The 25239-nt window shown below is 62.7% G+C and overlaps 2 protein-coding genes across 4 annotated transcripts; both read right to left on the bottom strand.

Moving 5' to 3' along the window:
* Positions 1-2340: 2340 nt before the first annotated feature.
* PLP2 (proteolipid protein 2) lies at positions 2341-9610 on the bottom strand. The gene is made up of 5 exons (XM_039510466.1): positions 9427-9610; positions 4561-4716; positions 3639-3734; positions 3137-3227; positions 2341-2936 (listed from the first exon to the last, which is right to left on the bottom strand). The coding sequence occupies exons 1-5, from the start codon at positions 9514-9516 to the stop codon at positions 2917-2919; spliced, it is 453 nt and encodes a 150-aa protein (XP_039366400.1). The 5' UTR covers positions 9517-9610; the 3' UTR covers positions 2341-2916.
* A 1522-nt stretch (positions 9611-11132) lies between these two features.
* Positions 11133-24252, bottom strand: MAGIX (MAGI family member, X-linked). 3 transcript variants are annotated; one of them, XM_039510367.1, is made up of 12 exons: positions 24119-24252; positions 22660-23016; positions 20896-21041; positions 20503-20579; positions 19859-20401; positions 18794-19069; positions 17049-17210; positions 16812-16894; positions 16430-16591; positions 14819-14957; positions 13509-13619; positions 11133-12697 (listed from the first exon to the last, which is right to left on the bottom strand). In XM_039510367.1, the coding sequence occupies exons 3-12, from the start codon at positions 20958-20960 to the stop codon at positions 12252-12254; spliced, it is 2064 nt and encodes a 687-aa protein (XP_039366301.1). In that variant the 5' UTR covers positions 20961-21041; positions 22660-23016; positions 24119-24252; the 3' UTR covers positions 11133-12251. The 3 variants fall into 3 exon arrangements, with proteins under 3 accessions (XP_039366301.1, XP_039366302.1, XP_039366303.1); XM_039510368.1 differs by having other exon boundaries at positions 11134-12697; positions 17049-17207; XM_039510369.1 differs by lacking the exon at positions 13509-13619 and having other exon boundaries at positions 11143-12697.
* Positions 24253-25239: the final 987 nt, after the last annotated feature.

Here is a 25239-nt window from a genome sequence, read left to right as displayed (position 1 = left end):
TAATAGTGGAACATTTGAGGGGTTCAGTTCCCACCCTCCAGACCTCCTTGGGGGGCTGCACTGGGAGGAAGGGGGGGTTATGTATGAGGGTACACCCTGTACTGGCCCCAGTACAGAATTGGGGTCCTCACTGTGTCTGGAATTTAACCTTGCAATTTGTTTTTCTATTAAAGGGTTAATTTAAAGAAAAAGAAGCAACCTTTTTAATAAAAGAGTCTTTTAAAACCTGGCTCAGAGTCTGAGCTGTCCCCTTGTGGCGTTATATGCCACTGTTCCCAGGTGCCCCGCCCCAGAGGTGGCTGCATCTCGGCACCAGGTGAGCAATGGAGGTTATTCCTTTTCCTGGCAGTAGAGGGTGCCAGTGTCATTGTAATGTGATAATTTATAAGGCCGGATGTGACCTGTGTTTTAACAAATATCAGGGGGTAGCCGTATTAGTCTGTGTCCACAAAAACAACAGGGAGTCCGGTGGCACCTTAAAGACTAACGGATTTATTTGGCATAAGCTTTCGTGGGTAAAAACCCCACTTCTTCAGATGCATGGAGAATTACAGATGCAGGCATTGTGGGGACTGACACGTGAAGAGAAGGGAGTTACCTCACAAGTGGAGAACCAGCACTGACAGGGCCAATTCGATCAGGGTGGATGTGGGCCACTCCCAATAACTGATGAGGATTTGTCAATTCCAGGAGAGGAAAAGCTGCTTCTGTAATGAGCCAGCCACTCCCAGTCCCCATTCAAGCCCAGTTTTTTTGTTGCAGGATGGCTACTTTTAAATCTGTTACTGAATGTCCAGGGAGATTGAAGTGTTCTCCTACCGGCTTTTGTGTGTTACCATTCCTGATGTCCGATTTGTGTCCATTTATTCTCTTACGTAGAGACTGTCCGGTTTGGCCAGTGTACATGGCAGAGGGGCATTGCTGGCACATGATGGCATCTGTCACATTAGTAGACGTGCGGGTGAATGAATCCCTGATGGTGTGGCTGATGTGGTTGTCTCCTCTGATGGTGTCGCTAGAATAGCTATGTGGATAGAGAAGGCCACGGGGTTTGTTACAGGGTTTGGTGTTTCTGTGGTGTGGTGTGTAGTTGCTGGTGAGATGTCTGTAAGCGAGGACTGGCCTGTCTCCCACGGTCTGTCAGAGGGAGGGATCATTTTCCAGGCTGGGTTGTAGATCGTTGATGATGCGCTGGATAGGTTTTAGCTGGGGGCTGTACGTGATGGCCAGTGGCGTTCTGTTATTTTCCTTGTTGGGCCTGTCCTGCAGTAGGTGACTTCTGGGCACCCGTCTCGCTCTGTGAATCTGTTTTCTTACTTCATCAGGTGGATACTGTAGTTTTAAGAACACATGATAGAGATCGTGTAGGTGTTTGTCTCTGTCTGAGGGATTGGAGCAAATTCCGTTGTATCTTGGGGCTTGGCTGTAGACAATGGATTGTGTGATAATAATATAATATATGGAGATACACCAATCTCCTAGAGCTGGAAGGGACCCTGAAGGGTCATCGAGTCCCCTGCCCTCACTAGCAGGACCAAGTACTGATTTTAGCCCCAGATCCCTAAGTGGCCCCCTCAAGGACTGAACTCACAACCCTGGGTTTAGCAGGCCAATGCTCCAACCACTGAGCTATCCCTCCCCCTGCTGTGTCCTGCCTGGAAGCTGGAGGCATGTAGGTAAGTGTAGCGGTCAGTAGGTTTCCGGTAGAGGGTGGTGTGCCTGTGACCATCGCTGATTTCCACTGTAGTGTCCAGGAAGTGGATCTCTTGTGTGGGCCATTCCAGGCTGAGGTGGTTGGTGGGGTGGAAATGGTGGAAATCCAGGTGGAGTTTTTCCAGGGCCCCCGTCCCGTGGGTGCAGATGAGGAAGATGTCGTCAGTGGAGCGCAAGTGGAGCGGGGGCGCTAGGGGACGAGAGCTGAGGGAGCGTTGGCAAACTGGGGGGCCGTGCAGGTACCCGTAGCAGTGCCGCTGGCTTGGAGGTTGTGTTTTAACAGACCCTGGGGAGGGGGTGATCCAGGCTGGCTGGGCCCATGGGTCTCATCCGGGGTGCATGGGCCCTCTGACCCCCCCCAGTTCAGAACCCCCTTTTCCTCTCCCCCTCCCCCCAACATCACTGGGACCAAACAAAACCATTGATCAGTATTTTTATTAACCCTTCCCCCCCACAAAGTAAGCAGAAATTAACACAAGCCACATGCAGGACCGGGGAGTGTGTGTGGGGGGAATGTGAGGGGTTCGGGGGGGGGGGGGGTCAGTGCCCTGAGCATCACCACACGAATCCCCCCGTGTGCCATTCCCCACCAGTCCCCCACCCTGAGGCCGGTTTCCTTGCCTTAAGTTTAGTTCATTTAAAAAAAATCTCCTTATATTAAAATTTATTTCCCTTGAAAACATCCCATGGGCTCCGGTTCTGGTAGGCCCTATGTAAACACATGGGTCCTTCTGCCCTGAACAGCTGGCAGTGTAACACCTGTTAGCGCAGGAGAAACCGAGGCACAGAAAGAGTAAAGGCACTTGATTAGGAACAAGTGGTAGGGACAGAACCCACGAGACCCCACTCCCCACCCTGAACTGGGGATAGAACCCAGGAGTCCTGGCTCCCAACCGCCCCCACCTGTTCTAACCACTAGACACCACTGCCTGCATCCTTGCTCCAGCCAACCTAGGAAAGTGGAGGTGGCATTGCTGGGGTGGGCGGGTGGCTCCCCCCGTGCGATCCCCATTGTCAAGGCTTCTAAACATGGGTGTGGCCCTGAGGTCAGGGCAGGAATTGGGGATGGGGAGCTGGAGGGATATTAGTGGGTGGGGGGTTCCTCTTCTTTGCCCCCCCCCAGCAGTATGTACAAGAATCCTTAGAAACAGCGAGGTGGGGGGGGCGAAGGCACCAAAGTGGGGGCCGGGGTCGTGCGACTCCTCAGACACCCTCCGGGGATTCTGTAAGGAGAGAGAGAGACCACAAGGGGGCGTCAGAGAGTCAGGGATCATCCCCCATCTTCCCTTGTCTAGCGCCCCCCCCCCCGGCCCTGTGGTGGGGCAGGGTCGCCCCCTCCCGTCTTACCTCCCCCGGCCCTGTGGTGGGGCAGGGTCGCCCCCTCCCATCCAGCCCCCCCATCCCAGGGGGTGGGGGCACTTACCAGTGGGGGCAGCTGTGTGGGTTTTCCGAAGGGTGGGGAATGTAATATAGGCATCGTATGCAAACAGGAAGCCAGCCAGGAGCCCAAAGACCTGCGGGGGATGGGACCAAGCGGGAGTTAATTGCTGTATCAGTTGATTGCTGGTAACGAGCAGAGGATTTGCAGTGGGGGTTCAAGGCCCCTGGATCAAGAGGAGCAGAAAATCCCCCCTCCCCAATTTTGTGCAGTTTGCCTAATTTCTTCCCCCACCCAACATTATGATGCGGCCACCTCTGGGGTCAGGCCTGGCGGCTGATTGCAAGGAATGAATGACAGACATGCTGCAGCACAGTGCCCCCATTGCCACAGCCAGCACTGACTGCTGGCCAGTGTCCCCTGTCGCGCCCCCCAGCGCCCGGCCCTGACTTGCAGGGGACAGCACCCCCTGCCAAGCCCCCGGCCCCACTCCCTGCCCCCACGGTGCCCGCCCGGTCCCGGCTGCCAGGGAAGCCAGTTGCTTTACCCCAGCTGCGATCCCAGCTCCGTCCCTGTGGCGAATGACGACGATGAGGGAGGTGATGAGGAAGAGCAGAGCACCAATCAGAGCACGGATGAAATCCTGGGGAAGAAAGAAACAGAAGGTAAGAAGCAGAGAGTGGCACTGACCTGTCTTTGGTACGATGCACTCGACCTACAGTAACGACGTTTTTGCCACAGGAATGTGCTGGCCCATTAATAACGACATGAGATTGTCCGTATAACAAAGCTTCCTGCATAGAAATGTCTTGCATTTTTATGGAGTTTTCCATGGGAATTTCTATGCGTAAGATAAATTCATTAACTCGTTTGCACAGAAATTTCCTGGCAGATGAATAACTTGGCCCAGAATTTCTTTGCATTTTAACAAATTTGCCATGGAAAATCCTTTTATATTAAGAAATTAACCAGGGTTTCGTGGGGGAATTTTCTCAGTATATTAACCCCTTTAATGGACTTTTTTTTTTTTTTACATTGGCATTTCTGGGTATGTTTGGTTTTAGCTTAATATTTTTCCTTCATTTATTTATTCTAAATTACCAGTTTCTGCACGCAGCAATATCTTTGTGTGGTCACACATCAACCTTTCAGGATCTGATTGCATGTTAACTGTTTTCTTGCTAATTCACCAAGTTCTTTTGCATAGCGAGGGCCGTGCATTTTAACAAAGTTTTTTGCACATCTATTTCCATGGGTTTTAACAAAGCTTTTTGTCTTTGCATTTTAATATAGCTTTTTGGGCTGTTCTCATCTTGCATGTTAATAAATTAAAACAAGTTTGTTAGGGGATTTTCCTCCCCTTTTTAAGGGTTATTCAGAACAGCGAATTGTACAGAAGATTCCAGCTGTCCTGGCAGGTGGTATGTTATAGCTTCCCCCAATGGCGTGAATAGAATAAAACTCCTTACACTCCAGCCCCAGTGCACAAAAGACAGCTGCTTGTTTAATCCTAGCGTGTAGATGACGAAGAAGACGATTGAAAACACCAGCTCGAAGATGGCCACACCCGTATAACCAGGGGTCCGAGACGCACCATAGCAGATCAGGATAACAATACAGAGGCCCTGTGTGGGGTGGAAATGGACAATAGTTAGGACAATTGTTCAGCCGGTGCTAAGATGCAGCCATCTCTGGGGTGGGACAGCCGCACATAACGCCGCACAGGGATGGCTCGTCTGGTGTTCAGAGGCAGCCGCCTCTGGGGCAGGGCAGCTGGGGACCAGACGTACACCTTTGGGACAGGAAGTGAAAGAGAATCTTGTTTCCAGTGGCAGCTGCAGGGGGATGAAAGGAAACAGAATGGGAGTGTCCCTAAGCTGGGATATGGCCCGGACACCGGGGTTCCCATCCTGAACATAAGGCAGAAGGGATAAAGCGGGTAATGAGCAGAGCAGGTTGGGATCTCATGTTTAGATGTTTAAATAAGTACAGGGCCCCCCCAGCACCCAGCTCTGCCTGCCAAGGAACAGTGCCCCCTGCCCAGCCCCCCGCCCTGCTCCCCACAGCACAGCACCCCCCAGTGCCCGGCCCTGCCTGCCAGGGGAGAGCACCCCCTGCCCAGCCCCCCGGCTCCCCGCAGCACGACGCCCCCAGGAAGGGCAAGGGGGTGGTTGGAGAGTCTGAGTCACGCTGTAATATTCCATTCGCTGCAAGACGGGGCGTCTGCTGCTCTGCCAAGGGTCTGACTCACCCGCCGCTTTCCTGTACATGCCTGGGGAGAGGTGTCTCCTGAGAGAGGGGAGCGGGGGCTGCTGGTTAGAGCAGGGGCGCTGGGAGCCAGGACTCCTGGGTTCTCTCCCAGCTCGGGGAGGGGAGTGGGGGCTGGTGGTTAGAGCAGGGGGCGCTGGGAGCCAGGACTCCTGGGTTCTCTCCCAGCTCTGGGAGGGGAGGGGAGGGGGGTCTAGTGGTTAGAGCAGGGGCGCTGGGAGCCAGGACTCCTGGGTTCTCTCCCAGGGAGGGGAGGGGGGTCTAGGGGTTAGAGCAGGGGCGCTGGGAGCCAGGACTCCTGGGTTCTCTCCCAGCTCGGGGAGGGGGTCTAGTGGTTAGAGCGGGGTGGGGAGGGAGTGGGGCCCGGACTCCTGGGTCCCGCGTGGGCTGGGCGGGGCATTCGGGGCGCCTGGGGAATGTTCCAGCTCGAGTCACATCTGGAGGCTAAAAATACCAGCCCACGCTGGGCACACAAAGGGGCGAGTGTGTGGAGGGTGGGGGGTGGGGCCGGTCACCATGGCAACTACTAAATTCAACCAGCTCCCCCTGCCAAATATTCGCAGGTCAGGAAGGGTGGAGCCTGTCACAGGCAGGGGCACATGAGGGCATTTTAAAGGGGCGGTGCCTTCTATGGGGGGGGGGCTGTGAAAGGGGGGGCGCCCTCTACAGGTGGAGCAGAGGGGAGGCTGTTACAGGGCCGGTGCCTGCTACAGGCGGAGCAGGGGGCTGTTAAAGGGCCGGTGCCTGCTACAGGCGGTGCGGGGGGCTGTTACAGGGGTGGTGCCTGCTACAGGCGGAGCAGGGGGCTGTTACAGGGCCGGTGCCTGCTACAGGCGGTGCGGGGGGCTGTTACAGGGGTGGTGCCTGATACAGGCGGAGCGGGGGGCTGTTACAGGGGTGGTGTCTGCTACAGGCAGAGCAGGGGATTGTTACAGGAGTGGTGCCTGCTACAGGCGGAGCAGGGGGCTGTTACAGGGGTGGTGTCTGCTACAGGCGGAGCAGGGGGCTGTTACAGGGCCGGTGCCTGCTACAGGCGGAGTGGGGGCTGTTACAGGGCCGGTGCCTGCTACAGGCGGAGTGGGGGCTGTTACAGGGCCGCGGCGGAGCAGGGGGCTGTTACAGGGGTAGTGCCTGCTACAGGCGGAGCAGGGGGCTGTTACAGGAGTGGTGCCTGCTACAGGCGGAGCGGGGGGCTGTTACAGGGGTGGTGCCTGCTACCGGTGGAGTGGGGGGCTGTTACGGGGTGGTGTCTGCTACAGGCGGAGCGGGGGATGGTTACAGGAGTGGTGCCTGCTACAGGCAGAGCGGGGGGCTGTTACAGGGGCGGTGCATTGAACAGGCAGAGGTGATGGGGGATGTTACAGGGATGGAACCTGCAACAGGCGGAGGGGCCGTGGTGGTGGTGGGTCCTAAAGGGATGGGGTGCCCCCCTGGCAAACACTTCACGGGCCAGCTCACTGTGGCAGGGAGGTGGCACCCCTGGCAGCGCAGGGGTGGGGAAAGTGAGGCACGAGGAGACAGGTCTGGACAGGGTGCGGAACTGGGTGTATATTCCCCACCCACCTGCACCTCGGTCCTGCCGGGACCTGCTGCTCCCACGCCCACCCCATAAACGCCCCTGAGCCTTAAAGGAGCCCTGCCCCTGTAAGAAGGAAAATCAGGGCAGTGGGCTCTGCTGGTTAGAGCAGGGGGGCTGGGAGCCAGGACTCCTGGGTTCTCTCCCCGGCTCTGGGACGGGAGTGGGGGCTGGTGGTTAGAGGAGGGGGGGCTGGGAGCCCGGACTCCTGGGTTCTCTCCCCGGCTCTGGGAGGGGAGTGGGGGCTAATGGGTTGCAACGTGGGGGAGAGGGAGTGGGCTGGGAGCCAGGACTCCTGGGTTCTCTCTTTGGCTCATTTCTCCCTTTGCAAGAGCTGGGCAGGGTGGCGGAGTGGTTAATAATTGATTCTGGGTGAGGTTCAGGGAGTGGGGGGCAGGGAATCCTATGGGCCCATGGGAACAGCCAGATCTGAGGGGCAGGCGGTGGGGTGGAGTCAGGATTATAGACCCCCCCCCGGGGCCTGGAGGGGGACGTGTCCTACGCCCAGGATCACACAGACCCTACCCCCCACACGCAGACAGGGGGACACTCCCCGCACCTCCCTTTCCACAATGCAAACACACACACACATCCCACAGCCGCAGGAGACAGGCCCCACCCCTAATCTGCACACACCAGCACACAGCTAGATACACACAAACACACCCTCTGCGCCCTTCCAGCCACATGGCATCCATGCCCCGTCGCACAGATACACACCCACACACAGGTGGCACACACGGTAACCCTCACACACACAGATACACAAACACACACAGGCAGCACATGCGGTAACCCACCCCCCCCACACACACACACACTGCCCTTCCAGGCACATGGCCTCCACACCCTGTCTCTCACACACTCCCGCACAGGTGGCACATGCTGTAACCCTCAGCCATGCACACTCACAGCCGCAGGAGACAAGCCCCACCCATAATCTGCACACACCAGCACACAGCTAGATACACACACACACACACACACACACACACTGCCCTTCCAGCCACATGGTGTCCACACCCTGTCGCACAGATACACACACACACACACCCTGCGGTAACCCTCACCCACACAGACACACACACATGTTCTCTCTCTAGTCCCAACACACACACACACACACACACACACACACACACACACACACACACTATCCCGGACAGCCACACCCAGGAACATGGCCCGGGGGGGGGGAGGCCCAACAGGACACAGACTGGAGGGAGCCGCGGGGAGTGTTGAAATAACGGAGGCAGAGGAGGAACTAGGATGGGCCCCAGGAGTCCTGGCACCCAGCCCCCCCCTGCTCTAACCACCAGCCCCCACTCCCCTCCCAGAGCTGGGGAGAGAACCCAGGAGTCCTGGCTCCCAGCCCCCTGCCCTAACCACCAGCCCCCACTCCCCTCCCAGAGCCGGGTGGGACCCCAGGTGTCCGGGCTCCCAGCCCCTCCTGCTCTAACCACCAGCCCCCACTCCCCTCCCAGAGCCGGGAGAGAACCCAGGAGTCCTGACTCCCAGCCCCCCCTGCTCTAGCCACTAGACCCCACTCCCCTCCCAGAGCCAGGGAGAGAACCCAGGAGTCCTGGCTCCCAGCCCCCTGCTCTAACCCACCAGCCCCCACTCCCCTCCCAGAGCCAGGGAGAACCCAGGAGTCCTGGCTCCCAGCCCCTGCTCTAACCACCAGCCCCACTCCTCCCGGAGCCAGGAGAGAACCCAGGAGTCCTGGCTCCCAGCCCCCTGCTCTAACCACCAGCCCCACTCCTCCCAGAGCCGGAGAGAACCCAGGAGTCCTGACTCCCAGCCCCTGCTCTAGCCACTAGACCCCCACCCTCCCAGAGCCAGGGAGAGAACCCAGGAGTCCTGGCTCCCAGCCCCCCGCCCCCTTTGGGTGCCAACCCTGTTTGAATCACAGGTCCCTCCAGTCAGTTGGCGGGAGCCACATGCCAACTCTGCCCTTCGTGGGCTGCGACTGATTCATCTCCAAAAGGGCGGTAACCCGCCCCCCCCCCACCTACCCAGAAATCACACGCCGCTCTGGACTGGGAACCAGGACTCCTGGGTTCTCTCCTGGCTCTGGGAGGGGAGTGTGGTCTAGTGGTTAGAGGGGGGGGGGCTGGGAGCCAGGACTCCTGGGTTCTCTCCCGGCTCTGGGAGGGGAGTGTGGTCTAGTGGTTAGAGCGGGGGGGGGGATGGGAGCCAGGACTCCTGGGTTCTCTCCCTGGCTCTGGGAGGGGAGTCGGGGCTGGGGGGTGAGAGCAGGGGTGGGGGCTGGGAGCCAGGACTCCTGGGTTCTCTCCTGTCCTGGCTCTGGGAGGGGAGTGGGGGCCAGTGGGTTCGAGCAGCGCGTGTGGACGCACCGGGTCAGGACCCTGTTCCTGCCTCTGCAGGGCGCGTGTAAGACCTGACGTGTGGCTGACACCCATGGGCGCCTCCTTCCTCCGTGTGCCCCGGGACCCTCGTCTCTGCTCGGTGCCCCCCCCGGATAACTCACAATCTCCAGCGCCAGGACGGTGCCCTTGTGAGAGCGGAGGAAGCTGGTGCATTGCCCCATGCACCCCGGGGTGCCGCTAGAGGAGTCCATGGCCCCGGAGAACCCCCAGACGGCTCCGGCTGTCAAGCGACTGTCAGCGCTGGCAGCCGACGGGGCAGGGCGTGGGGCGGGCGGGGCCCGGCCGGGCGGGGCTGCCCCTTTAAGAGGAGCCGGAGGGAGCCCGTCACTTGCTAAGAAAGGCATTGGCCGGGGCGCGGCGCCGGAAAGCGGGGCGGGCGCCGGAGGGTGCTGGAGCCCGGGTAAGGTGGCGCCGGAGCCTGGTTAAGGTGGCGCTGGAGGATGCTGGAGCCCGGTTAACGTGACACTGGCGGGTGCTGGAGCCTGATTAAGGCGGCGCTGGAGCCCGGTTGCGGTGGCGCCGGAGGGTTAGGAAGGAGGACGCCGGAGCCTGGCTTAGGAGGTGTGGGGGGCTCAGGGGAGAAGCCCGGCTGGTTATGGGGCGCTAGAGACAAAGAATAGAGGAAGCCAGACGGAGGGAGGGACGCGCCCCCTCCTCCCCCGCCCTGTTCTTTACAAATGGCTCAGAGGGACAGAGAAGGGATCTAGTCACCCCGCTTGTGTCTCTATCGCCCCCTTCCCTCCGCCCCTCCCCTCCTTCCCCCTCTATCCCCACCCTCCCCTGCCCCTCTATCCTGCACCTCATCTATTCCCCACCCTCCCCACTCCTTTCCCCTGCCCCTCTATCCTGCACCCCATCTATCCCCCTCCTTCCCCCACCCATCCCCACCGCTCCTTCCCCACCCCTCTAGCCACCCACCCATGCCCCCACTCCCCCCACCCCCTCCGTCCCCACACACACCTCCAGCCATCCCCAGACCTGCTCCCCCCCCAGCCAGGTGGGGCTGCGCTGTGCAGGGCGGGACCCAGGTGGGCATGGTGCCAGCGGCTGCATCACCCGCTGCTCGCAGAGCCCGGCAGGAAGTGGCCAGGCTGGGCAGAGCCGTGCCAGACGGGGGGGGGGGGGGGGGCAAAAAGCACAAAGCCGGAGTCCCCCCCGAGCTTGTCCCCCTCCCCTCCTTTAACCCCCCCACCCCATCTACCGGCCGGGGGGTGCCCACCCCAGCGGGGCTGCTGGAGTCAAAGGCAAACAGCAGCCTGCAGACCTGGGGGGGTGGGGACCAGAGAGCGTGTAGGGGATGTCAGTGGTACCATGTGTCTGAACCACCTCCCCCCACACCGCTCCCTGGCTCCCCCACGGGAGGTCTCGACCCCACTCCCCTCCCACAGACAGAGCCTCCTGGGTTCTCTCCCTGGGGAGTGGAGTGGGGGCTGATGGCTTAGAGCGGGGGAGGGGGGTCTGGGAGCCAGGACTCCTGGGTTCTCTCCCTGGGGAGTGGAGTGGGGGCTGATGGCTTAGAGCGGGGGAGTGGGGTCTGGGAGCCAGGACTCCTGGGTTCTCTCCCTGAGGAGTGGAGTGGGGGCTGATGGCTTAGAGCGGGGGGCTGGGAGCCAGGACTCCTGGGTTCTCTCCCCGGCTCTGTGAGGGGAGTGGGGGCTGATGGCTTAGAGCGGGGGGCTGGGAGCCAGGACTCCTGGGTTCTCTCCCCGGCTCTGCGAGGGGTGTGGGGGCTGGTGGTTAGAGGAGCAGCAGGGGCTGGGAGCCCGGACGCCTGGGTTCGCTCTGTGGCAGGAGGGGCATGTTCCAGATGCCCTTTGTGCTACTGAAATGACTCAGGCGACACAACCACAAACCCCTTTGGGTTTTTTCCTTTTTATTCGTTGCCGGTAGGAGAGTTTCTGTTCATTTTAAATAAACACTGTCCCCATGGAGACAGAAACCAAGGCAACTGCAGCATCTTAATGCGAGACCGCGACCCCTCCACCCCTCCCATCCCCTGGGGAAGGAGGACCCCTTCTGGAGCAGAACCAACCATTTCCCATCTCCCCCCACCTCGAACCATTCTGCCCCCCTCCATGGAATAGGTCTGTGATTCCCCCCCCCCCACTGCTGCACAGAATGGATCAGTCCAAATGTGAGCCTGCAATGGATTGGTCTATTCCCCCTGCTCTATGAAATGGTTTGGCCCTTGATGATATCCTTCCCCCACCTCAAGGGAATGGTTGGGTCCATTTCCCCCCACACACCCATACATGGAGTGGATCAAGCCACATGTGGTGGCTCCCACCCCTTATGGATCAGTCCATCTGACATTGCTCTATTCAGGGATAGTCCCCCCCCATGGAATGGATTGGCTCAGTTTCCTCCCCTTCCATGGAATGGGTCAGTCCACGTGTGGCTCTGTGGAATGTTGGCAAGGTAGAGTGGACAGTACCATTGCAATCCTGACATGGGGGATGCAAAATTACAAGTGGCCAATACCATTGCCAAAGAGGGCACCAGTGGACAGCACCATTGCACAGACCGGTGGGGGGGAAAGGTACCAGCAGAGTAGAAGGTATGAGTACAGATTGTGAATGGGGGAGGGGAGATAGGAAAGTACCATTCATTGCATGGTTGGGGGGGGGGAGACACGCACAAGATGAACTGAAGGTACCATTTCACAGCCCAGAGGGTGGGGGACAGGAGAGGATGATACCACTGCATAGCTGATTGGGGGGGAGGAAATGGCAGGTACCACTGTGAGTAGATTAGACAGTACCCTTAATCAAAATGGGGAGGGGAACAAGAGTGGAGGGTACCACTACATAGCTGGGCCCTGGTTGAAGAGGTGGAGATGAGAATGGAAGGTACCATTGCACATCCAGATGAGGGGTGGGTGGATTCTCCCAGGCACTGAGAACATCCTGCTCTGGGCGGGGCTGGACTAGGTCCTCCACCTCACCTCTCTGCCTTTGCCCTGCCCCAAGCTGCCCCCTTCATCGTCCTCCCCCTCTCCCATGCAGACACCCCTCAGGGCTCGGGAGAGGCGCTCCTTGCTGGGCACCAGCCAGGGCCCGGGGGCTGGTTCCGAGAGGCCCCTCCAGACCTGCTCCCTCTGTGGGGAGAGGGACCCGCTCTCTCCCTTCCTGGCCTCCGCCTCCGTCCCCGATGCTGGCCAGCCCTGCTCTGCGCCCCGACGGTCCCGGAACCCGTGTTGGTGGCAGCGGTGGGATCCTCGCTCGGCACTGCTGGGAGAAGCCTCCAGGCAGCCCCTGGCATCCCGTCCCCAGCGCGGAGACCTCTCGGCTGTGTCTGCTCTCCAGCCGTGTGGTGCCGGTCCACCCTCTGGCATCCGGTCCCGTCCGGCGGGGTTGGGGATGTGCTCACGGTCTGGAGAGGGGAAAGAGAATGAGATGGGGGGGATCAGGCCCAGAGAACATAGTGAAAGACACCCCCCCCTCCTCACAGTTACCCTGGGATCGCTTCCTTACCGGTCCTTCCCCCTAGGATCAACCCCATTTTCTGGGTGTGTGTGTCCCCCTCCCACCCGCATGTCCTTGCCAACATCTGTTCAGATGGTTTGGCTAAACAGCAAGGGGCTGGTGAAGCTTTGGGGGGGTTGGTAGTGGGGGGGTCTCCTGGGGGTACAACAGGGTCAGTGATGGGAGGGTGGGGGTGGTCTGTGGGGAACAGCAGGGTCAGGGCAAGGGTCCACAGCTGGGGGCCAAGAACAGAAAGGGGGGTTACTCATATATCCCCATCTATGGGGGGGTATCTATCTCTCTAGCACTGGAGAGATCCTCCCCACCCCCCCGGGAAACAGCATTGAACTCCACATTCCCAGGAGGGGGGGTGTCTTGTCAGGATTGGCCAAGCAAACAGATAAGGGGACCTGGTAGTATGGGGAGAGGGGGCAGGATTGGCCCATTGCTCTGGTCTGGGGGGGCAACTGGATTGGCCCATTACTGTGACTGGAATGGGGGCTGGATTGACCTACTACTCTGATGTGGGAGGAATTGCCCATCACTGTGACTGGGATGGGGGTGGGGGCTGGATTGCCCCAGTGCTCTGGCCTATGTGGGGAGGAATTTCCCATTGCTGTGACTGGGGCAGGACCTGGATTGACCCATTGCTCTGACCTGGGCGGGTGGGGGGGGGAGGATTTACCCATTGCTGTGACCGAGGGGGGGGGGCAACCCACCAGTCACGCTCCAGCCGTCCCACGAGGCAGAAGCAGGGCTCCCCCCGCCGGGAGTTGGTGACGCACAGCGCCAGGCTGCAGAGCGGAGTTGCTGTGGGGCGCACACGGACACTGGGGGCAGTACAGATGGGGGGAACCCAGGAAGGGGGACAGATGGGCGGGGAGGGGACATCAGGGATGGGGGTCAGAACAGGGCATGGGGGTGCCGTGAATAGTGGGAGAGGCAGAGGGGCATAGGCAGGTGGGGTTGGCCGGGGAGTGGGGGCGGAGAGGACATGATGGGGGGGGCAGGAAGGGACAAAAGGACCAGGGTGGGATGTGGAGGGTCAGAGTCAGAGAAGGGGCAGAAAGGGGGGAGAGAAATAGGATGAATATTGAACCCCCAAAATCTGCTCCCCATTCAGAGACACCCCCGGAGGGGAGGGGAGGGGTGGGGGCAGAGGGGTAAACCAGCTCCCGGATATTATACGCTATTCCCCCAGACCCCACTGCCCCCCATGCACTGGGACACCTGCTACCCCCACAACGATGGGTCGCACCATCTGCCCTACGATGGGAGGGTGTCATGATGGGGCTGACCCATCTCCCCAGGGATGCAGGGGGGGGTCACTGAGGGTCACACCATCTCTCTAGGGATGCAGGGGTTGTCACTGAGGGTTGCCCCTTTCTTCCCAGGGATGTGGGGGAGGGTCATTATGGGGTTGTACCACCTCTCCAGGGATGCAGGGGGGGTCACTGAGGGTCAGACCATCTCCCCTAGGATGCGGGGGGGTGTATAACTGGGGATCATATCTCCCCTGGGGTGTGTGTGTGTGGGGGGGGGTCATTATGGGGTCTTACCATCTCCCCAGGGATGCAGGAAGGGGGTGTTGCTGTGGGATGTGTGCATGGGGTCACTATGGAGTTGTATCATCTCTCCATGGGGGGGGGGTGTTCACTATGGGGTCGTACCATCTCCCCAGGGATGCGGGGGGGACACTGTGGGTTGTACCATCTGCTCTGGGAGAATCAGGGGAGGTCACTATGGATTATGTCATGGGGGAGGGGAACAGAGGGATGGTCATATCATCGCCCCAGGAACTGGGGGGGGGGGGCACACTATGGGTGGTACCATTTTCCTTAGGATTTAGAGGAAGGGGGAAAAGAACCTCACTTTAGATCATACCATCTCCCATGGGATAAGGGGGGGAGGATATTATTGTGGGTCCTGCCATCTCCCTTGGGAGGCGGGTGGTGGGGAAATACCACCTGCCCTCAGTTTTGGGGGGACACAGGCTGTAGCAGGAGGGAGGCGGGGGTGCAGGACTCACCGTAGTCGGGGACGAAGCCGTCGCCTTTCCTGAGCACCAGGCAGATGCGGCTGCCCCCCCGGCGGATCTGCTCCACGGCCCGGGCGTGCGTCATGCCCAGCGTGGGCTCCCCATTGATCTCCAGCAGCTGGTCACTGACCTGCCCCAGAGACTGAGGGAGGGGTGGGGGGCAGAGGGGTAAACCAGCTCCCGGATATTATACGCTATTCCCAGACCCCACTGCCCCCATGCACTGGGACACCTGCTACCCCCACAACGATGGGTCGCACCATCTGCCCTACGATGGGAGGGTGTCATGATGGGGCTGACCCATCTCCCCAGGGATGCAGGGGGGGGTCACTGAGGGTCACACCATCTCTCGAGGGATGCCGGGGTTGTCACTGAGGGGTGCCCCCTTCGTCCCAGGGATGTGGGGGAGGGTCATTATGGGGTTGTACCACCGCTCCAGGGATGCAGGGGGGGTCACTGAGGGTCAGACCATCTCCCCTAGGATGCGGGGGTGTATAACTGGGGATCATATCTCCTGGGGTGTGTGTGTGTGGGTCATTATGGGGTCTTACCATCTCCCCAGGGATGCAGGAAGGGGTGTTGCTGTGGGATGTGTGCATGGGGTCACTATGGAGTTGTATCATCTCTCCATGGGGGTGTTCACTATGGGGTCGCACCATCTCCCCAGGGATGCGGGGACACTGTGGGTTGTACCATCTGCTCTGGGAGAATCAGGAGGTCACTATGGATTATGTCATGGGGAGGGGAACAGAGGGATGGTCATATCATCGCCCCAGGAACTGGGGGGGGGGGGCACACAATGGGTGGTACCATTTTCCTTAGGATTTAGAGGAGGGGGGAAAAGAACCTCACTTTAGATCATACCATCTCCCATGGGATAAGGGGGGGAGGATATTATTGTGGGTCCTGCCATCTCCCTTGGGAGGCGGGTGGTGGGAAATACCACCTGCCTCAGTTTTGGGGACACAGGCTGTAGCAGGAGGGAGGCGGGGTGCAGGACTCACCGTAGTCGGGACGGCCGCCGCTTTCCTGAGCACCAGGCAGATGCGGCTGCCCCGGCGGATCTGCTCCACGGCCCGGGCGTGCGTCATGCCCAGCGTGGGCTCCCCATTGATCTCCAGCAGCTGGTCACTGACCTGCCCCAGAGACTGACACTGCAGTACCGGCCACTGCCACCGGGGGAGCCCCCGCGCCACATCCCCGTGCCCTCCGCAGCACGGCGCCCCCGAGCGCCCGGCCCCACCGCCAGGGGAGAGCCCCCGGCCCAGCCCGCTCCCGGTCCCCCAGCGCCCGGCCCCATTGCCAGGGGAGAGCCCCCCCTGCCCAGCCCCTTGCCAGCCCCTCACCCTGCTCCCTGTCCCACAGCACCCCTCAGGGCCCGGCCCCACCGCCAGGGGAGAGACCCCCCTGCCCAGCCCACACCCTGCTCCCTGTCCCACAGCACCCCCCAGCGCCCGGCCCCACCGCCAGGGGAGAGCCCCCCTGCCCAGCCCACACCCTGCTCCCTGTCCCACAGCACCCCCCAGCGCCCGGCCCCACCGCCAGGGGAGAGACCCCCCTGCCCAGCCCCCGCCCCATGCCCGGCCCAGCGCAGGCAGGTACCTGTATCTTGCCGCTCTGCTGGGCCGGCCCCCCCTCCAGCAGCCCCAGCACGTAGATGTCCATGTTGTATTCGCTGCCCCCCCGCAGGCTGAACCCGAAGCCGAGGGGGCCACGCAGCAGCTCCACCGAGTAGCTGGGGGGGTCCCGGGGGGCTGACAGACACTGGGAAAGGGGGGGTGGGGTGACTGCCTGGCTGGGACCCCCGGCCCAAGGGCTCTCAGCCCCTGATAGCAAACGCGCTGCCCCTCCCTTCCCCAATCACCATCTGCCCCCCCATATCTGCCCCCCCACTGGCCCCTCCCCTCCCCTCATATCCATGTCCTGCAATAGCCATCCCCGGCCTTCCCACCCCCTCATACCAGCCCCTCGGCCTGCCCCCAACCTGTGGCTGGGGCAGCCGGCACCCCGGCCTCCCGGCTCCTTCCTCCACCTGGATGTCGGCCCCGTCCAGATCGCTGGAGGCAGCTGGGGAGGGGATAGGGGGGGGTCAGTGGGTGTGGGGGGGGGCAGCGGCCTGCTCCCCCTCTGGCCCCTCCCTCACACCCCCATCCCTCTCCCTTCCCCGTCCCCCACCCTTTGCCCCCTTACCTTCTCCTCCTGGCGGGGGGGGGGCACTCACCCATGTCCCTGAGGGGGGGCAGCATTCGCAGCCGGACCTTGGCCCCCACCTGGCGAAAGAGGCCCCCGAGTTCAGGGTGGGAGAACCGAGCCAGAAGCCCCCCGTCTTCCGGATGCTTCCCGCCGGGGGGGTCGCTGCTGGGCCCAGGTACCAGCCTGTCTGCTGGGCAGGAGGGGGGGGAGAGGGTCTGTGAATGGGGAGGGGGGTGCCAGCTCCCCCCCAAACCCCCCACTGATGAACTAAACCTCCTGCCCACTGACCCTGCCCCCCTTCCCCCTCACGACCAGACCCCACTGACTCCAACCTCCCCAGACCCGAACCCCTTCTAGAGACCGGAGCCCCCCCACCCGGCATCGGCCTCCCCCAGCAAACCCCCTTCCCCCCAACCAGCCCCCCAGAAACACTGACCCACCCCCACCTCCAGACAGGGCCCCACCCAAAATCTCCCCTCCCCAGCTTTCAAACTTGAAGCTCTTATCGGGGTCAATATTTACCCAGTGGGGTTGGGCAGGAGACAGACAGGTGGGAGGGGGAGTTGGTTGTGGGGCAAGGGGGCTGGGGGTAGGAGGCGAAGTGTGGGATGTGGAGGGCTGAGGGGGGCGGGGGGACAGAAGGGGCTGTGTGCGGAGTGGAGGAGAGGGGTTTATGTGGGGCTGGAGGTGGGGCAGAGGGGGCGGGTTGTGGGGAGAGGGGGCTGAGTGAGGGGGGCCTGCAGCAGGGGGCCGTGCGGGGCAGGGGGAGTCGAGGGGAGTGTAACCATGGAGGTGGCAGTGGGGGTGTGAGTGTGTGTGGAGGGAGGCTGGGGGGGTGACGTGGGGTGAGAGACACTCCCAGCCCCCCTTCTATCTCCCCCCCAAAATCACCCACTCAAAGTTACAGACCCCTCCCACTCCCCCTGTGTGTGGGGAGAACCCCCCCTCCCTCAGGATGCAGCCCCCGCCACCCCGAAAACCAGGACAGGACAAGAAAGGCCGGGGGGGAAGCCGGGGGTCAGAAGGGAGGTATCGGGGGGGGGGGTCGGTTCAAACCCTGGACGTTTCGCAGCACGGACTGGACCCTTTGCAGCATGGCTGGCCGTGGGGGGGGGAGCCCCCTGGTTCCTGGGGGGGCACAGGCGTGGGGCGGGGTGTCCACAGGCCCCCCAGCTCGGCCGCCTTCCTCCCAGAGGAGTTTCCCAGGACAAACAAGCTGGGCTGAGAAAGTCAAGGACACTGGGGAATGTGGGCGTGGGGGTTAACCCTTTGGGAGCTGGGGAGGGCCAGGCCTCTCCCAGCAGGGGCGCTGTGGGGAGCGGGGAGAAATTCCAGAGCTTTATGGGGTGGAACAGGCCGTGCCCCACCATAGATGCCCCCCCCGCTGCCTGGGGAGGGGGGCGGAGCCTGACATGGGTCAGGGAGCAGAACACAATGGGGTCTCTTGTGCCAGGCCGAGGGGGGGGGAGGCTCAGAAATGGGGGGGAGGGGATAGCTTGGAGTATGGGGAGGCAGCCTCCCATGTCCCCACCCCACCCAGGAGTCACCCTGCCCCTACATGCATCTCCCGGAGAGCCCCCCCCAGCTCCCTGCCCCTCCCCCTGCAGCCCCCAAGATTGCCTCCATCATCCCCCCATCATGGCCCCTCCCCCACTGCACCACAGACCCCCCCAGTCCTAAGCACCCCCAAACCCATCCCCCATAGCTCCCTCCCCCAACCTGCAGCCCTCTGCTTCCAACCCCCCCTTCTTGCCATGCCTCCCCCCCACTCACCTGCTCTCCCGGCGCTGTCTGGGGCCATGCTGCCCCCCAGCTCCCCGGGGCCCCCCGCGGGCTGGGGGCGTCGCGGCCTCCGGGCCTCCCCCCCACGACAGCGGGCCGGGCACAGCAGCACGTCCCTGGGTTCGGGCCCCACAAAGCTGGTGACGGCCAGAGTATCCCCGCTGGGACCCCCCCAAGAGCCCCGGGGCCCCCCCGCCTGGGGGGGATCCCGGCAGGGGGAGGGGATGGAGAACAAGGGCTCCAGGGGGGGCTGGCGGAGTCCAGGACCTGGGGACGGGAAGAAAAAGGGGATCAATCAGTATGGGGTCCCCCAACATTACCAACAGCTCCCGCTGCTCCCCCAACAGCCAGCGCCCTCTAGTGGGTCAGGCAGGACGTGCAGCAGCCAGGGGCCCCTGGTGCCCCCTAGTGGGTCAGGCAGGAAGTGCAGCAGCTGGAGCAGCCCCCGGCGCCCTCTAGTGGGTCAGGCAGGAAGTGCAGCAGCCAGGGCCCCCCAGCGCACCCTAGTGGGTGAGGCAGGAAGTGCAGCAGCCAGGGGTCCCTGGTGCCCCCTAGTGGGTCAGGCAGGAAGTGCAGCAACTGGAGCAGCCCCCGGCGCCCCCTAGTGGGTCAGGCAGGAAGTGCAGCAGCCAGGGCCCCCTTGTGCCCCCTAGTGGGCCAGGCAGGAAGTGCAGCAGCTGGAGCAGCCCCCGGCGCCCCCTAGTGGGTCAGGCAGGAAGTGCAGCAGCCAGGCCCCCCTTGTGCCCCCTAGTGGGTCAGGCAGGAAGTGCAGCAGCTGGAGCAGCCCCCGGCGCCCCCTAGTGGGTCAGGCAGGAGGTGCAGCAGCCAGGGCTCCCTTGTGCCCCCTAGTGGGCCAGGCAGGAAGTGCAGCAGCTGGAGCAGCCCCCGGTGCCCCCTAGTGGGCCAGGCAGGAAGTGCAGCAGCCAGGGCCCCTGGCGCCCCCTAGTGAGTCAGGCAGGAACTGCAGCAGCCAGGGCCCATGGCGCCCCCTAGTGGGTCAGGCAGGAAGTGAATCGGCCACGAGTGGCCCCCCCCAGTGCCCACAGCCCCCCTTACCTCTCCGCTCCACCAGCAGGATGACGTCCCCGGCCCGCGTGTGCTGCTGCAGGACATTCTCCACCTCCTGGGGCCCGAGGCCCCTCACGTCAGCCCCGTTCACCTTGGCCACGAGGTCGCCCTCCTCCAGCAGGGGGCAGCGCCCCCGGTCCCAGATCCTGGCCACCTGGGCCCCGGGTCCACCGTCCTCTGGCGCCTCCACCGTAAACCAGGGCCCCGTGGCGCTGCGGGGCAGGGGCACTGGTGTCAGCCGGCCGGGCGGCGGGGCACGGCGGGGGGGCGCTCCCGGGTGGCAGGGTCTCCGCTCCGCCCGCTCCTCTTCCTCCCCCAGGCAAAACTCAGCGCAGCAGCGGACCCCCAGGCCCCGGGCCCGGCGGGAGAGAGGGGGCCCAGCAGCAGGGGGGCTGCAGGGGGCAGCGGCCCCATAGCAGGGGGGAGGCCGGCGGGCCAGCTGGGCGTCCCCACGGCGGAGACAACGGCAGGGGGAGTCCCGATGAGTGTATTGGAGGATACAGCTCCCATCCACCACCACCACCACGTTCACTGCGGGGCAGAGAGGAGAGAGTTAATGGGGCGGAGCGGGGCGCCCCCCGGTGCCCAGGGCAGGGAGGGTGCGGTGCCCCCCTAACACCCCCCCCACTTACCTCCAGCCACCGGTGCCGTCTCTGCTGCCGGGATTGGGGGTTCAGGGGCCCGGTGGGGGCTCTGGTGGGCACTGCAGCTGGGGGGGGGAGAATACATGGTGGGGTTAAATATTTGGGGGGTCCCTTCCTCAGGCAGCCTTATCCCCCTGGAATCTGCTCCCTTTTTCCACCCTCACAGCCCCCCGCTTCCCCTGGAGCTTCCAAATGCTCCCCCCAACACACACTGTCCCCATCTCTACCACCCGACCCCCTGGATCTCCCCCAATTGCCCCTCCCCAAGTATCTCTGCAGCCCCTTAGTCCCAGATCTTCCCCTTCCCTGCCCCACACCCTCAACTGCCCCAGGAAATACCCAACCCCTCTGACCCCCGGCCTTGGAAGGGGGGGAAATCACCTGATTCCGCAGGCTTCACTTTTCTCAGCCCCCCAGTGCTGGAGCTGGGGCCCAGCCCCGCCCATGGTGCACTCGGGGACCAAACCGGGGTCTCTGCCCGCTGGGGAGGGGAACCCCGTGACCCCCGGGGGCCGGCTGCCTCAGCCCTGTGAGGAGAGAGAACGGGAGAGTTAGAACCTCGTCAGATGCAGCCACGTCTGGGGCGAGGCAGGTAGGTAACAGCAGCACAGAAACAGTCTGCAGCACAGCGCCCAGCCCTGACTGCTAGGGGAGTGCACCCCCTTCCCTGCCCCCAACCTGCCCCCTAGTGCCCGGCCCTGACTGCCAGGGGAGAGCGCCCCCTGCCCAGCCCCCAACCTGCCCCCTAGCGCCCGGCCCTGACTGCCAGGGGAGAGCGCCCCCGTCCAGCTCCCCCCCCCCCAGCGCCCCCCAGTGCCCAGCCTTGACTGCCAAGGGATAGCGCCCCCTGCCCAGCCCCCTGCCCCACGGTGCTCCCCATCACCCCATACGTCTCCTGTCCCCCCTAGAGTCACTCTGGGCCATGGAGGGGGGACTCAGTCACCTGGGTCCAGATGCTGGTGCCCCTTGAGCCGGGGAGGGCGGCCGTGCCCTGCAGAACCAGCCTGGGGGGAAAATGCTCCTCACTCCTGACCCACAGCCCCCTGGGCTCCCCCTCCGCCCATCTCTCAGATCCTCCGGGATCTAGAACGTGCTGGGCTCTAGAAAGGCCCCCTTCTAGAACCCCCAGGGGAGATAGATCCTGGGGTGTAGGGACTGGCTGAGATCTAGAGCTTGCCCCCCAGTTACTCTAGAACCACTTGAGGAGCCAGGGCTGGGTTCGAGCACTCTGGGGATCTAGAACATGGATCTAGGCTCAAGCCCCCCTGGGTGATGGGGTGTCCTCCCCACATTGGCCCTAGGAGGGCTGGATTAGCCCAATCAGCCAATTAGGTGGCAAATGGGAGGGAGCGAATCAGAAGAAGGCGCAGCGGTGAGGGACCGGGGCGGGAAGGAGCCTGGCAGGAAGGGGTCCGGGGGGGCGCAGTAAGATGGAGAGATGCAGGGGGCGAGGCCCCCTACCAGCCACAGCATGGGGGTATTGCTATGGGCAGGGGGTACGAAGGGGAGAAGGGGAACCCCTGGGGTGATCGGGCTGGGGGAACTGAGTCACGAAGGCGCCGCAGCAGCTCCTGGAGCAAGAGGGAGAGACGGGGGGCAACCACAGGGAAACGCTCCATCACTCTCAAAGGCAAGGAGGAAATCTAGAGCCCTGTTGTTCTAGAACCCAGGTGGGATCCAGAGAGAGAGCTCTGTCACTCTAGAACCCACCGGGAATCTAGCACGCAGCTCCGTAGGCCCCAATGGAAACTCCTCAGCTGCTCTAGATCCCGTGGAGGATCTGAAAAAGTCCCCATTATTTGAGAACCCATGGAGGGTCTAGATAAGCCCCTGTTACTCCAGAACCCACTGGGAGTCTAGAAAAGCCTCCATTACTCGAGACCCCACTGTGGGTCTGGAAAGGCCTTCATTACTCCAGAACCCCCGGGGAGCTGGGCAAGGCCCCCTTGTTCTAGGCCCCACTGGGTATCTGGAAAAGCCTCCCGCCCCCGAGAACCCAGCGGGGATCCAGGGACTCTAGAACCCAGTTTGCTGGGGATGTGAGCTAGAAACGTCTCCTGCCTGGGACTCTTTGAGGCTGGGGTGGCGTGATGGGGGGGGGGTGGTTCGTCCCCTACCCAGGCTCTGAGCGGCTGGTGATGTTACCTGGCTGCGGCTGGGGGGGAGCCGGGGCAGGCCGGCAGGTGCGGAGAGAGGGTGTTCGCCCCAGAAGGGGGCCCTGCCAGAAGACCCTGCTCTCCTCCGAGGCCCCGGGGCGGCTTGACCTGGGCCGGCGCAGCTGCCTGTTGCTAGCCCACAGGCATCGACACACGAGGATCAGGAGACGGTCGTGTCCGCTCCCTATCCCCACCCCCGCGAAAGCAGCTGGGACGAAGGGGGAAGCTGCCGTCGTCTTTTGCCGCCGTGTGCCTCAGTTTCCCTCCGGACTTTGCACGGGGAAGAGGTTTCTGTCTGCTCCTCGGCCACTGCGGGAGGTATGAGGTAGGGGTGTCATCTCGCCGCCTGGGTGGGGTGAGAAATAACCGGGGTCATTGTAGAACGGGCCAAAGCCGACCCAAAGCGCCAGAGGATTCGAGCAAGACGCCCCCCCCCCCCGCGCGACTCATCCATCCATCCCCCACCAGTGGGAAAGCCACCCTGGGACACGGAGGCTTTCTGGAGGATTCTGGAGCCCGGCCCGGGGGCGGGTGGGACTGGGCCGGTCCTTGGAGCCCGGAGCCTGGATCTAGGCTGGGGCAGATCCCAGATCTGGGGCCTCCGTGACTGGGGGTAGCAGCCTGGGGGGAGAACCAGCCCCGGGGTCCTAGCCCTGAGGTGTGCCGGGTGAGGGGAGTTTGGGGAGTTTTTGCAGCTTCCCGGCAGGAAGATGGGGTGGGGTCTAGATCCCAGGGGCCGATGCTGCAGAAGTGGGGGGTGCTGAGAGGTGGTTCTGGCAAAAGAGGCCCTGCCTCGCCATGAGAACAGACTCTGGAAAATGATCTGAGTCTAGAGCGGACTGGTTAAAGGGGGGGGTCCAGAAAACAGGGGGAGGGGTGACTCCAGCCTCCCCCCCTTTAGCATCCGGGGGAACCCAGAAATAGCCGCAAGGGGTGGGAAGGCTCCCTCGGGGCAGGTGGGACGCTGGTTCTAGAGTGGGGACCGGTTCTAGAGCAGAGGGGGCCGGTTCTAAAGGCGTCTGGCACTGTTTGTGCCGGGGGGGGTTCTAGAGACAGGCTGGGTGTGTCTACAGAGGCGGGTTCTAGATCCGGTGGGGGAATGGAGGGGAAACATCTCCCGTGGGGATCATGAGCAGGGGAGGAGAAAGCAGCGGGGAGGGCTCTGGTCCCCCCACTCCAGAGCCCCTCCAAAGAAGGAAGCTGAATCTGTCCCCTCTGTCATCTCCATCCCTGCCCCCCCAGATCCACCCTGACCCCCCTCCTAGTCCCTTAAGAGCCGTTCGTCCACCACAGATCCAACCCCAACGCCCCCCCCGGCCCTTGGGATGCCCCTCCCCTCTATCCAAGCCCCTCCCATCTCTTACCCCCCCCCCAGCCGGGACAATCCAATTAACAGCTGATCCCGCTGCCCGCCCCGTCTCTGCTGGCTGAGCTGGGGGGGGCTTTACCTTGGGGTGTCCCCGGCCTCCAGCGCTGCTCCGACCCCCCCCCAGTGGTACCCGATGCTGCCGGGGTTAGCAACGGGGGGTCGCCAAGGCAACGGGGTTTGCTGTCCGGGTAACCTTCCTCCTCCGTCGCTAGGCTAAGCGCGGGGGCAGGGGATGGACAGACGGGCCGGCCAATCGGAGACCAGAGCGGCTAATCTCCCCCCCCCCGCCCCGGGATATGGGACACGGGGCCTTTCCCCTCTAGAGGGCGCAGGCTCCAATCATGGGAAAGCCTCCGTTAAGGAGGGTGCGGCCGGGAGGGGGGGGGCTGTTCATTCACCAGCCCCACCCTTTAAGAGGTCTTACCCCAGCCACACAAGCTACTGGGGCAACTGGGCTGGGGGGCCCGGGAGCCAGGACTCCTGGGTTCTCTCCCTGGCTCTGGGAGGGGAGTGGGGGTAGTGGTTAGAGCAGGGGGGCTGGGAGCCAGGACTCCTGGGTTCTCTCCCTAGCTCTGGGAGGGGAGTGGGGTCTAGTGGTTAGAGCAGGGGGGCCTGGGAGCCAGGATTCTCTCCCTGGCCCTGGGAGGGCAGTTGGGGCTGGTGGGTTAGAGAGACGTGAACTGATTGATTTGGCATCGCGCCTGAAGTGGCTGGAGCTGGGGTTAAGAGATTTTTTTGGGGGGGGGTATGGGGTTCCCCAGGCTCCCAGCCCAGCACCCCCTCCCCCAGGCTGTGAGGGGGGGTATGGGGGCTTAATAATTTGCTGCCTCCAAGGGCAGGGCCGGCTCCAGACCCCAGCGCGACAAGCACGCGCGTGGGGCGGCACTTGCCGGCAGGGGCAGCAGATTGAGCTGACGGACCTGCCGCAGTCACGCCTGCGGAAGGTCCACCGGAGCCCCGGGACAACCGGACCTGCTGCAGGCATGACTGCGGAGGGGGCGCTCCTCCCGCGGCTCCAGTGGACCTCCCGCCGGCGTCACTGCGGACGGTTCGCTGGTCGCGCGGGTCGGCTGGACCTCCCACAGGCATGACTGCGGCAGCTCAACCGCAGCCGCCGGACTAGCGAACCGCCCGCAGCTGCGGGAGGTCCAGCCGAGCCGCGCGACCAGCGGACCCTCACCAGTCAAGCCCGCGGGAGGT

Source organism: Mauremys reevesii, linkage group 22 (genome assembly GCF_016161935.1).
Source record: "Mauremys reevesii isolate NIE-2019 linkage group 22, ASM1616193v1, whole genome shotgun sequence".
NCBI classification, from domain to species: Eukaryota; Metazoa; Chordata; order Testudines; family Geoemydidae; genus Mauremys; species Mauremys reevesii.
This window is presented reverse-complemented; position numbering and strand designations above follow the sequence as displayed.